At 35.2% G+C, this 14354-nt stretch overlaps 2 protein-coding genes and 1 long non-coding RNA gene across 5 annotated transcripts in view; 1 reads left to right on the top strand and 2 right to left on the bottom strand.

The window, feature by feature from the left end:
• The window catches only part of LOC128864930 (uncharacterized), a 54434-nt gene extending 52065 nt beyond the window's left edge, over positions 1-2369 (bottom strand). Inside the window, exon 1 of one of the 3 annotated variants that reach the window (XM_054104699.1) lies at positions 2248-2369. In XM_054104699.1, the coding sequence (XP_053960674.1) occupies positions 2248-2268 (21 nt within the window). In that variant the 5' untranslated portion in view covers positions 2269-2369. The remainder of the gene's footprint in view (positions 1-2247) is intronic. The other 2 variants (XM_054104702.1, XM_054104701.1) reach the window with 2 other exon arrangements.
• On the bottom strand, positions 1727-2241 carry LOC128864931 (uncharacterized). Its single transcript, XR_008454724.1, has 2 exons — positions 1973-2241; positions 1727-1911 (listed from the first exon to the last, which is right to left on the bottom strand). It is a non-coding gene; the product is annotated as an uncharacterized LOC128864931 (long non-coding RNA).
• A 6454-nt stretch (positions 2370-8823) lies between the features above and the next one.
• Positions 8824-14354, top strand: part of LOC128863453 (unextended protein) — a 62290-nt gene continuing 56759 nt past the window's right edge. Inside the window, exon 1 of the mRNA XM_054102615.1 lies at positions 8824-9429. Coding sequence (XP_053958590.1) covers positions 8951-9429 — 479 coding nt within the window. The 5' untranslated portion in view covers positions 8824-8950. The remainder of the gene's footprint in view (positions 9430-14354) is intronic.

Raw genomic sequence — 14354 nt, 5'->3', positions numbered from 1 at the left:
CATACATACATATGTATAAAAAATTCAAACCAAGCGTCCTACGAATGTTTGCGTGTATGTTAGTACGTCTGTGTATTATACGCGTTACGACGCTCATAATAGCAACCGCGTGTGCTGTATTGCGCCCGTATTTTTACATTCGTAAATATTTTCATTTTTAAATATTTACCGCAATTATGCCGAAAAATAATGCAGAAAAGTGTCGTGAATATCGACAGAAAAAAAAAACAAAAAGAAAATAAAACTAAATAGCATCACGGAATTCATTCACGAAAATTTAATAAAGTATAACCAGAAGTATCGTGGATACTTAGAAAAGATTACGATAAAGTTCCAATGATTTTAAGTGGCGATTTTAACGTACATTTTGCATTGGACACAGCGGTTCCTTTAATTGACTTTCTCAATACAACATTCAATTTAAAAATGTGTAACAATCTCACTGAATCGACAACACGATCAAAAACAACAATTGACGCGGTATTTCAAAGATATGTTGACAACATCGAAACCAAAGCATTTGTATCACATTTTAGCTATCATAAGCCCCTCGTATCATTTGTTGAAATTGAAAATATTGAGGATGAATAATAATAAAATGAAGAAAATAAAATATGAACTTTATAGCAATATTATAATGAACCTATAATTATTCCGCTCCTAGTGCTGCTTTCGTCTCATTCTCTCTGTTTGTTTTACGGAAGGTTTCACTTCTATCGCGTCTAACCGTTAGACTGGTATTTTTTTTTATTAATTTTCCCATATGTCCCATAAACTGGATAATTACCTAAATCTTATATATATATAATTGGCCCGTACCCCCTTTTTGGTTGTTTGACCGAGCTCCTCCTCCTATTTGTGGCCTTCGTCTTAATGTTGTTCCACAAATGGAGGGACCTACAGTCTCAAGCTGACTCCGAACGGCAGATATTTTTATGAAGAGTTTTTTCATGGCAGAAATACACTCGGAGGTTTGCCATTGCCTGCCGAGGGGCGACCACAATTAGAAAAATGTTTTTCTTCATTTTGGTGTTTCACCGAGATTCGAACCTACGTTCTCTCTGTGAATTCCGAAAAATATTTTATAACCCAAGATTTGTGCACAAAACTATTCTTCCACTACATATCGTGGAAAACGACAAATGCTGGAATATTGGAATATAATTTCCAGCAACACTGGAAAGTTCTTTCAATTCATTGAACCAGATACACCCCATTTACACGATGTCTCCACTGGAAGGGAAACATTTTGTTCGGTGGTGAAGGACGGCCGCGGAAGAGAGAAGGGAATTTGTCTCCTGTACTGGCGACACGCTTTGTGCTTCTTATTCGTATTTCCAATCTTAAAGCAATTTTTGACAGTTGCTTCATTCGTTTTCTTCTTTCGTGGAAGAAAGTTCTAAGTTATGTTTTGGTTTTCAAGCAAACGGAAGATAACAACGATGACAAACATACAAACGCTGCTTGGGAAATGCACAATTATTTTTGCTAGTAAAGTAGTATAATTTAAAATAGTTATGGGACATGTTTATGTTGATTTCTAATTTTTCCCTGCATTTCTAGATACTCAGTTTAATTTTAAGTTAATTATTTACATATGAAGTATTTTTAATTTAATTTTTTTTATTCAAGTATAAAAATTTATAAATATATTTCAATAAAAAAACCAACAAATTATTTATTATTTAACCAGTTTGCATTTTTCATTCATATATTTAAGAAACTGTTGTCGAACGCTCTCTGCTTTACATGTAAGCGCGTGCTAGAATACATCCGAATCAGACGATGCTAAAGTATTAAATGTCAAAATGTCGCCGAAAACATTTCTGCCCGTGTGCCCGCGAATGAGACATGAAAAGAGAATTTCCAGTGTTTCCCTTCCAGTGGAGACATCGTGTAAATGGGGTGATACTAAACATATACATATTTATACGTTTGAATATTTACACGAACTTCCAGATTGCATACATACATATGTATATACACGAACTTTAGATTTAAGTCTACTCAGTAGATTTGTGTTCATTTTTTTATTGTTTTATATGTCTATAATTTCACCTCAAAGATTAAAAAAATATTAATATTACTATCACAATTCGAGCATTATTATCGTTCGTTATGGTATTTAATGTCACAAATTACAATGTCGACTTCTTTGTATTTGTTGCCAATTCATACAAAGCGTTTGAGGCTTTAATACACTTCTGCATTTTTACAGATATTATTTGTATTGAGCCACTAACTCACCCGGATTTCACTAGGCAACATAACTAATTCCTAATTTGTCTATATACTATAAGAGCTTATAAAACTTAAAAAGTGGCAAATAAAAAATCTGAGTTCAGAACCTATATGTGTTACTATAGGTAATTGTGTTACGTTTTAACTAATCGCATTTCAGGTATGCAATTTTAACATCGATGTTGACACGCTTAAAATATCGATACATCAATAAACGATTTTTTGTATCGATCTTTTAGATAAACTGAAAAATCTGTCAATGTAGCTTGAAGGGTAGCATCAGCCTCTCTTTTTCTTCATGATTGACGCAATAACCAACCTGACCCAGCCAACGAAACCGCTGGGTCGTTACTCGCTGGACAAAATCTCATACAGCTAATTGTTCCATCGCCTACGATACACGCAGTCGCCAACGTGTATAGGTCCAAAAAGCTTTCGCAGGAACGCCTCATCGGATACTGACATCGTCCAAGCTTCTGCACCATACGATAGGACGGGTATGATGAGAGCCTTAAGAAGTGTTAGTTTTGTTCGTCGAGGGGACTTTACTACTCAACTGACTACTTAGTCGAAAGTAGCACTCGTTGGCCAGAGTGATTCTCAGTTGGTTTCTCGTGGTAACACTGCTAAGCAGCTATCAGATTACAAGAATCTATCTATTCAAAGTTGCAACTTGCAACGTTTTTATACGAGTACACTTCTTTACATGAGTAAACTTGACCAATTCTCATCCCTTGCAATTGCAACTGCATTGGATCTGGGATTTAAGCTGCTTTATTTAATAGATTCTACTACCAAAGTAAAATAATAATTCTCTTTTACATATAAACAATTATATGAGGAGCTTGCAATATATGATTTAGGGAAGTGAGTCCACTGAGGAATATGAAAGGGAATATAGGTTGGAATGTGACAATTCGAGTTATCATAGCCAATTAACACAAAAAAAAATTAAAAATCAGGCCATAGGAAAATGACTAAACCCCTTGATATAAAGTTTCATATCTTTTTGTCGTTATCAGTCATAGAAATAGGTTTCTGTGCCTTTACAAAATCGATATGATATATTTGCCAACTGTAGCAACCTCGGGGGCTAGCGCAACAATAACCCAACAGAGGAACCGCTTAGTGGCCACCAGGTTATGAATATTGCTGTTATTAAATTATGTTATTAAAATATGTAAACCATTGTTTTTACGCTTGAAAAATAAATTGAATGCATGTTATATGTGCTGGAGTTATTATTATAATAAATAACTAAATAAATATAAACTAAATAAACCAATAATTTATTAAAAATATCGATGTATCATTCACAAACAACGATGTTTTTACATCGATGTTCAAATATCGATTTTTATATGAGCAATGGCGCAGTACCAATTTAATTACCGAACTATCGCTAAAGAAACGAGCTGTGTTCGTAAATGCAACATGACGAGCAAACTACAATTGCATAACAAACAGAACGTTCAGAAATGCCAATATGGCAGCACTGCAATAATCAAGCGTTCAAAAAGACAACAATGCTATCAGTTGTCACTCATAATTTCTATCAAAAAATTGTTTACTGCATTTAACTACGATGTCTGATGAAAAGTAAGTGCAAAACTGTTTTATTTTAATTTTTGTATTGTTTAAATCGGGTAGAAGAAGAAAAATTTAATGTGGAAGAAAGTTGTGAACGAAGTTAAAAATGTAAATCCCAATATAAGACTGGACAGCACCACAGCGCAGAGAAAATTCTTAAATCTCTTGGTAACGTACAAGCGTATTAAGAAAAGAAATAATTCTTCCGGTAGAGAAGCTACATCCTGGAGGTATTTTGAGGACTTCGACGAAGTTTTGTACCTAAACATTTTTCTCTTTGACTTCAATAGCCTTCTTTTTCTTAAATTTAAAGAAAATCTATCTTTTCTTTGCTCACAAATTTCGTCTAGTGTTAGATTCAGCAAAATTTCCATTTTAGTATTATACGCGTTCAAAAATGCAAACAAACGTATTTGCAAATTGTCAAAAATTGTATAAGAAGTATGAAATGTCAAACTTGCAGTGTTGCCACTGATGCTTATGCTGCAAGTCATGTCGCATTTACGAACACAGCCACGGTGTTGCGGTGCACAAAATAATTTTGTGACCCCACATCTACTATTCACAGCCAAATCATCTACCGAAGGTGAATCGATATATGTATGTTCAGAACAGATGAAAGATCGTTAAGATGGAGGTCTGCCAATTAAAGTAAGTAGATAAAATATTTTACTTCGGTTTCCTCATGTGCTATCGCCATCAAGGCGAATTTATGTTTTGTTTTTGTATCTCATGCCCTCGCTATTGTTGCCAGTCGGTTCCCGATGTTTCTCTGTTCATATTTCTCACATATCTTATCAAAAATGAAAAGGGAATCTTGGTTCTTAAATACTTTGAAAATAATGCTTTTACAATTTGTACATTAGCGAATAGTAACCGTGGTGGTTGTCATATGCCTCTTCATAATGTTTCGGGGCCAAAATAGACACGTTCATGCAATCGATAGCCTAAATGGTACTTCCCACTTCTCGATCAGGTTGCTGAAGCAAATAATTCTGTTGCCGCTTGCCACTCCACTTGAGTAATAAGAAACCTCACCCTAGCGCAAAACATGGAGCTGTTAATTGAATTCGTTACACGATGCATGATATGGCTAACGGAACACTGGCTCATGGATATTACTCATTGCTCACCTACGGGTCGAGCATCCAGTTGCAAAATATCGCAGTGCATCTTCTTCTTTTTCTTAATTGGTACGATAACCACTTAAGCGATTTTTCCTGAATTTAACAAAGCGCGGCAGTCGTTTCTTTCTCGTGCTAACCGGCGCCAGTTGGACATACTAAGTGAAGCCAAGTTTTTCTCCACCTGATATTTCCAACGCAGAGGAGGCATTCCTCTTCCTTTACTACCACCAGCTGGTACCGCATCGAATACTTACACAGCGGGAGCGTTTGTATCCATTCGGACGACATGACCCAGTCAACGAAACCACTGGATCTCAATTCAGATGACATGACCTAGCCAACGTAGCTGCTGGATCTTTATTCACTGCGCAGTGTCTATGTCGTCCTAAAGCTCATCGTTCCATCGCCTGCGATACTCCCCGCCGCCAACGTGCAAAGGTTCAAAAATCTTACGCAGAATCTTTCTCTCAAATACTCCAAGTGACGTCTCATCGGGTGTTGGTATGATCATAGCTTTATTGGTGTTAGTTTTGTTCGTCAATAGAGGACTTTACTACTCAGTTGCCTACTTAGTCCCAAGTAGCACTTGTTGGTAAGAGGATTTCAAGACTGATATTATTATTGGTGTTAATGCAGATTCCTAGGTAAAAGAAATAGCTTACAACTTTTATAAAATATTGTGCCAAAGCGGTTAAGTTTTACGGTTTATACGATCTTTTCCAGCATCAGGTTAAAGAAGTCACACGACAGCGAGTCACCCAGTCTGAAACCTTGTTTGGTATCAAACGGCTCAGAGAGGTCCTAGCCAATTCTGACGGCCCTGCTGGTATAGAACAGAGTCATTTTGCATAGTCGCAGATAGATAGATATTAGTTTTATGGGGAAACCAATTTCAGACAATGAGGCATAGAAGCAATTACCTTTCGTACTGTCGAATGCAGTTTTAAAATCGACAAACAGATGGTGTTTGTCGATTCTCCTTTCAAAGGTTTTTTCCAAGACTTGGCTTATTGTGAATATCTGATCATTTGTTTATTTTCCAGGTCTAAAGCCGCACTGATAAGGTACAATCAATTGGTTGATGATGGGCTTCCGGTTTTCTCGCAATACGCTCGCTAGGACCTTTTACGCGATATTCAGAAGGCTAATCTCGCGGTTATTGGCACAGATTGCACTATCACCCTTCTTATGGATTGGGCAGAGCACACTTAAATTGGAATCGGCAGGCATGCTTTCATCCGACCATATTTTGCATAGAAGCTGATGCATGCACCTTACCAGCTGCTCACCGTCATGTTCGAATAGCTCAGCCGGCAGTCCATCAGATCCCGCGGCATCGCTGTTCTTTAGCCGCGTTATCATTATTCATGGTCGCGTAGCGGAAGGACAATTCGGTGCATCTAGAACCCAGTAATATAAAGGCAGAACTGAGAATTGAATTAGCTTGAAGGTTGCAAGATTTTCCTGTTTTCAGTCGAAATCGTTGTTATTCTGGAACCTCTACGATGATTGTCAAGCTGAGAAATTAGGTGCTTAATCAAGGCTGGAGTTAACCGGAATAGCTTTTTGAAGCTCCCCTGCAGCTAATTGGAAACGATTGTTCAAATGCACGAGCAACCCTCGATCCATTGTTAGTTCCACGCGAAAAGTCATATGTCAAATTCTCAAAGGACATATTCGACTTTTTTAATAAGTTTTTGTTAAGGTATTTTCAAAGATTTAATACATACTACTAATTCTTGTTTTGTCGTTTAATTTAACAGCAATAAAATTTTTGCCATTTTTTTGCAAAAATAAAAAGCAAAACCTTTAAACTTGTAGTTAAGGATTGATGCTAACGTGAATATCGTCAAAATGTTTTAGTGAATTGCATTACAGCACTGGCTTACATTATCTGATTTTCTTCCTCCCGCTTTGCTAGTGGGACTCGGTGTGGAGCTTCACGAATTGGCTTTGCATCTCCTGTGCCTAATCGATGTGACACGATGGCAGTTCTATAAAATTTTCCACAATCACCGTCTAATATGTAGCCGAATTTCTCTAACAATTTCTTAGCTTCCTTTATTTCTAGCCTTTCACTTCAAGCAACCAAGTCCTTCTACAGTCGGGGGTTTTTTCTTCTTGCTTCTTGGAATTCTTCCCTTTTCTGTTGAGTATGTCGCAGTTTACTATGACTTCTACAGCCTAGCATTTTCCAATCAAAGCTCTAGAATAACTGGTGACTTGAAATCATTTAGCATCCTTACTGGAACCCTTGGGTATTTTCTCGTCTTTACTAATGTTCTTCCCACGCTTATATTTGCTGTCTCTTCAGCAGCTTTTATTATCCACATTTCCCGTTGTTGTTGTTGTATCAGCATAAACATTCCCCATACTTACATACGGGGAATGCTACTGGAGTGATATTCCTTGGCCGGATATAAATCCGGGTCGTTACGGTAACATAGAACCGACTGCCGTGGAAACGTCCACATTTCCCGTGCCCCAGTCTGCTACCATATTAGCCCATATGATTGCTTCAGATTTTTGCTTCATATTTTACTATGTCAATCGCTCGGTATTACCAGTAGTTTTGCAAAATTCAATGGCTTATTAAGAAAATTAGCAAATAGTGGCTAATTAGTAAATAGTGGAAACTCTTAATACATCTTTGGCGAACAGAGAGTCGTCGGAAACTACCTCTTATTTTAGGATACTTTATAGTTTCTAAAAAAATATCATTGTCACTTTCGTATCAAATATCACTTTCGTCGGTCTCAACATTGCCACGATCAATTATGATTAAAGTGTTTTGTGCTGTTATTAGAAACCTTAACGGTTTAAAAAATAAGTAATAAGTGCATTCAATCACCTAATAAATATCTTCGTAATCTATATTTGAATTCTATAGTGCTAGGATTGTCATACAAAATCGCTCCAGTAGAATGTTCTGAAAAGAGTCCTTCTCCTGTACATAACGATATAAGTAATGCTTCCTTGAAAACGCAACATTGAATTTAGTCCTTAAGTTCGTGTTTTATTGTCAACCAGAATAAGATCTATATAAAAATTAGTTTAAATAAAACTACGCCTTTTAAATAAAAAAGGGTTAACCATGGATGCGCCGCCTTGGGCTCATTCTAGCTACAAAAAATTTCGATTGGTATTGGAAGAGCATCACTAGACAACTTCGCTCCCATCCGATGAGGCCCGATCTCGAAAGCCGTTGCCGAAAAGTGACGTACGCAACTTTTTTGCCTGGTTTCAATGAAGAGCCGCAAGATTTTGCCCTTTTTTCATTTCGTCTTTTGGGACACGAACAATCATAATTTTCTCAGTAATGAAAGATGCGAAAGTCAAAACAAAGTAGAATGGGCAAACCTACTGCCTGACAACTTGTTTAGGAAAAGTTTCCATTTCTATGCTTTTGAGTCCTTTTCCTTTAGAATTTGCTTTAAAATAAGCAGTAATTTTGGCTGACACACTGTGAAAATTAGATATCTTACATCACCTTTAATTATTGCTTCATGTATTTTGGGCATACCGTTATCCATCAATTTAAATTCTTTTCATCATAAATTTTTCACAAGAAATTATAACAATGATTTTTTCAGTGAAGTAGCACATTCAGATTTGCAACATCATTTTGCATTCGTACATTGTACATACATTGCACGTTTATTTTTTCTACTTGAACTGAAAAATTAGTTATATCTACACTTTTTACAAGAAGGTGAATAGCCCTAAGGTTTACTGTAGTAGTCCGGCAGCTCTAGTTATCACAAAAGCCTCAACGGTCGTTGGAAGTTCTCTCTTCTGGCAGCACTGAATGCAAATTATTGTGTGAGCATAGAGATAAATAGCAAGAAAAGCAGTGGAAAGCTATGGAATCTGACAGTTAGAAATTGTTCGTTAAGTGTTGTGCATTAGCTCGTATTTCTTAAGTTTTTGATTGTTTGTAAAGTGGTGTAGTAAATTTTAAAAAGTTATTTATAAAAAAAAAAAAAAATAAAATGCAAATACAAGGGAAACAGTCATACAAAAACCAGATACGGACTAGAAATAAACATTGTTTGCGAAAAAACGTTTCCAGTGACATAGATACACAACCGTCGTCACGTTGTTTATCTTCTTTAGCCGCTCCACTAGCTCCAAGGCTTTTGTTGCCATCCATATTGCCGCTTGAAAAAAGTGGAAAATCAATGCTTCATCATTTTTTATGTTGTCCAACTGGACTCCAACCTCGCCGTAACAATTATAGTGCACCAAATTCACCCCGCTTCTACCGAAAAGTTCAAAGCCTTCCTATACTCGTGTTGTCTCTAATTGTTATTTTTGAATGCTTTTGTGTTGGAATCTGTGCAGAAATCGAAAGTAAAAGTGCTTTATTAAGTGGGGCATTGAAAACGTCAGGAGACGATGTTCTACCAAGAATTATTGAAAAACAGAATTATGCAGCATTGGCGCAATTCTCCGACTCTCACAATTTGAAGTAAGTTCAGGCACATATAGTTTTATTATTTATATTGTAAACGAGACAGTAAAGCATGCTTAAAGAGTTAGTGAAATCCAAATTTTTGTTGTTTCGTGAGTAATTTTATGTTGTAAATTGCACTTCTATCGGGTATGAAGTATAAAGATGAGATTTATTACCGCGCATGTCAGTGGGCAAATTGCCAGCAACAAAATAAAATTGTTCTGAGGGTTATAGAGAGGCACATAGCTCATTTTCCACATGTTTTAAATTACAATTCATATTGTAGGTCCAGAAAAATTCATAAATATACTAGTTTACGCACATTAAAGCATGTGTTGAACGTTTTAAAACTTTACTTCCATTCAACGACTTGTGATGGCAGATTTTTTTATTTGGGTTGGCTTTCCTTTATGGCCAATAAAGTTTTGCTATAATGTGGATCTAATTTAAAATGTCAATACATTACACAAATTCAATATTTAAGCCTTTCGATTTATAGTATTTTTTTTTTATAAATTATCATTAAGAATTAAGGTAATTTCTAATTCAAAATTTTGTTAAAATAATCGACGCGTTTTAATTCCAAGATTTATATTCCAAAAACGGAGCATAATTCCTTAAACCGTTCAAAAGTTACTAACAAAAAGCAATTCCGTTAAAGTGATATTTTATATTACTAATTATCCTTTCAATAATGTACCAAATTACCGTATTACACAGATTAGACTGAATTCTGGATATTTTCAGCAAAATAGTGAGATAAATGTGAATTATTTCAATATTTTAAAAACTAAATTGTAAACATAAAATTAGCGTCGAAATTAAGCTTTGACAAATAATGTCTGGTATTGCCACTTACGGCACTTTTCGTTAGTATATTTATTAAGTGTCTAGGCATTCGACAATTTTTTATTAAGTTCATAGAATTTAAGAGCGCAGAAGTTTTTACTATATATTAAAATATTGTTTTATATAAAAAAATTTATAATAAATATAAAATATAATTTTATGATGCGCTGTTTTTTGTAATGCCTGTATTTTGATTGCAATGTTTTGCACATACATATAAATATGAGGGTTTCTTTTATTATTATTATTATTATTATTATTATTTCTTTATTAGTTATATATAACTTTTTACATTTATAATTCATTTTACATTATTATTTTACATGATATACAATTCCAAATTCATTTAATATATATTTAATTTTATAAAATCCACTACAAGTTTTCTAAAGTGAAGCAAATTATTTTCATTTTTTATTACATCTGGTAAAGTGTTGAATAATTTTAAGCCATTATACATTATTGAATTCTGAGTGCTTCTCTTATTAAATCTTCCTAATCTGAAGTCATTTGCTCTTCTCAAATTATAGGGTTGAATATCTCTGACATAGACGAGCTCTTCTTGTAGGTACTCAGGAAACATACTGTGCTTTACATTGAACACAAAAACTAGGACTCTTAACGCCAAACGTTGCTTTACATTCAACCACATTAACATTTGTAACATAGAAGACGTTGATGTGTATATATTGCACTTGATTATTACACGCATTGCTTTATTTTGCAAAACTTGAAGTCTTTTTTTAATATCATTATTGCACATATAAAGAATAGTTGCACAGTAATCAAAATGTGGCAATATGATTGTGTTAAAAATCATTACTGCATTATCAAAACTCAGTCTTTTTCTAATTCTGCTCAAAAATCCCACCTTTTTACTAATTCTATTGCATATATAGCCAGCATGTTCATTGAAATTTAATTGTTTGTCGATTATGACTCCTAAGTATTTTATTGTGCTAACTTCACCTAAGCTTTCACAACCAATTTGTAATCGCATATTTTCATTCGAGTTGAGAATCATGAATTTAGTTTTATCGGTATTTAGCTTTAATTTATTCATGCACAGCCATATTTCTAGATTTTTCAAGTCATCTTGTACCTTGTTATGGATATCACTTAGATTTTTATCAGCTATGTATAGCAAGGTGTCATCAGCAAACAAAGCAATATTACACCACTTTAACACCGTATTTATTTCATTGATATATAGCAAAAAGAGATCCACTCCTAACGTTGAACCTTGAGGCACTCCAATATCTACATGTTCATCTTGAGAAGTAAATTCCATAATTTTTGTTTGCTGCGATCTTCCACAAAGATAGGATTCAAACCATTTTTTTTTCAACACCTCTGACTCCATAGCCTTCCAATTTCTGAATAAGGATACCGCGATCTATTGTCTCAAAAGCTCTTTTAAAATCAAGGAATATCGCAAGTACTTTGTCTCCAACATCAATCCTCTTTTTCCATTCGTGAATTATCCAAATTAAGGCCGTCTCACAAGAATGACCCTTTCTAAAACCAGATTGCTGCCGAATTATAATATTATTGTCTTGTACTAATTTTGTGAGCTGCTTACTAACCACCTTTTCAATTACTTTTTCTAAAGTTGGCATAATATTTTAATGTATGGTGAAAATTTAGAATAAAAAATCGTGAAATTTACACTTTACACAAAGAGAAAAATCCATGGGTTTCGCGTCTGGTGAATTTGAGAGCCATTGTGTGGACATTATGAATTTCGGAACATTGTTTTTAGCCATTCTTGGTTCACTCGAGTTTTGTGAGACGGTGCCGGTCCTGTTGAAACGTCCATGGTCTGTCACCGAAATGTTTGTCTGCCCACGACTTCAAAGCAACCTCCAGAATACTTTCCCGACAATATTTCGCATTCACCATGACGCCAAGCTCGATGAAAACGATTGTAGAGTTGCCATCTGCGATTACAGCGGCCCAAACCATTATCTGTGGCGTGTGCTGCCTCCTGGTGGCTAATCGATGACTCTCGTATGTTAAATTTGAAAAATTCTCTCGTCAGAAAACACAATGTTAAAAAATTTACCGCGGATGCTACGGACAGATATTATCAGTTGTTTCGCTATTTGATTGGCACTTCGGATTTCGCTAAGGCGCTTCTTCACTTTTTGAACCATTTCACGTGACGTTGCAGTCTTTTGATGACCACCTCCTTGACGTTTCGCGATGCTACCAGTATCATTGTAACGAGTAATGGTGCAATAAACAAAGCTTTATTTACTTTAGGGTGCTCGAGCTCACGAACAATCTATGGTTGTGATTTTCCAGCCAAATATAATGATTTTCTTTTTCGCGTTTACACTTTCGACAGAATGCTTCCGCGCGCTTGTAAACAATACTCTGGACTGTCATTAGCGCGAGCAGTCTAAAGTTGGTTACACTGCGAGTGCCGGGCTCTGTAGTTTTTCTTCTTATAGCTTAGACAGACGGCGGCGTTGATCGGGTTTACCGACATAGTTAATCCTGATTAAAATTGTAGTGAGACAGACGGTTGTTACGCGGATTATTCAACAGCTACTAACATTTCATCCAGTCTTTCTTGCTCTTCTCTTTATTATGTTTCACTATTTTATTATTTTTCATTCACAATAATAATTAACACTATCGTTCAAAGTTATACGCCTTTTAGAAATATCAAATACTACATTATTTAAGAAGAAAAAAAATTCATGTCTGCTTCGACTGCATTTTCAATTTTCCAAGAACTTGTTGAGAGTTTATGACACTATTCCAGAAATTGCTTGTTGGGTGTCACACACGATTAACGTACTTATTTGTTGGGCCGTGTGACAAGGTATGACTCCCTGCACCCAAATTGATATTTTTAATTTTAGTTGTTTTGGGAACTTTATTTTCTTAAAAAAAAAATAGAAATACATTAGATCGACTTCTCATAAGCGGTAACGGTATTTCAGAAATTTCGAAAGTTAGCAAAAAATGTGCAATAAGCATCACCACGGTTAAATTTTAGTTGTTGTACATTCCATTTTGTAAAACAGTTATTAAGATACTACATACAAAGAAACTTGATCGATACCTATTCTAAGGTTATTTTGTGAATAGAATATGCTATGCTTAACTTATGTATCGCACTTTTAATGAAAAAGCGTTCATTTGCTATGACTAACAGTTTTTGTTGTTTTTACACTTTATCGTATTTCGCAATTGTTTACTTTGGCTCGGCGTTATTTTAGGACTAAACTTAAATATACGTATGTAATAGGCTTTATGAATATGTTAACGGGTGTATATATGTATATATACGCACATATACATATTCATACTTATAAATAATTGTTTGTATGATCAAACATATGGTAAATGATGGTGCTTTTGTTTTCAATCCCAGCACACCTAGCGTACTGGGATAAATTAAAGCAACCCGAATTTGTATCCGCTAAGGGCTTTCACTTAGCAGCATTCCCCGAAAATGTGTGGGAATGTTTTACAACAATTCCAATCGCAACAACTTCCCATATTACGGAGGGTTAAAACAACTTTTGGCGCCTCCAACTTTTAATAAGCGGTTATATCTCAAAAATTTCGTAATGCATGCAAACAATATTTTGTGATTTCACAAATTTTGGTAAAATTATTGAATTGCATTTAACTAAAACACACACTGGGTACATATATTTCCATTTTTCTTTACTCACATATACGTTTTGTTGAAATTAATTTTTATTTAATGAGCTCAGTCCACTTGAGGTTGGTCAATGGTTTACATATGCACATATGAATCGTTCGTTTGCTGCAAGAGTGTCATAATACAAAAACAATTTTTTTTTATAAGAATTTAAGTTTTAGGCTGCTAGGTGAGTGAGTACATGAATGTGGTTAGCGTCATGTGGGGTACCTTCGTATGTCATGTAAGTATGTAGAAGTATAATCTACTACAACATCCTGAAGGCAAATGTGCCAAGATGACGTGGGTCTCACGAATCAGATGGAGCTTTTCGTCTCCGAAGGGTTGTGGGTGGGACACCGTTCGCGGCAATCGGAGAGCGGTAGTTTAAAAAAGTGGTAAGAGAATCCGGTGGAATGCCTTTTAA

This window comes from Anastrepha ludens, chromosome 5, assembly GCF_028408465.1.
Source record: "Anastrepha ludens isolate Willacy chromosome 5, idAnaLude1.1, whole genome shotgun sequence".
NCBI classification, from domain to species: Eukaryota; Metazoa; Arthropoda; class Insecta; order Diptera; family Tephritidae; genus Anastrepha; species Anastrepha ludens.
This window is presented reverse-complemented; position numbering and strand designations above follow the sequence as displayed.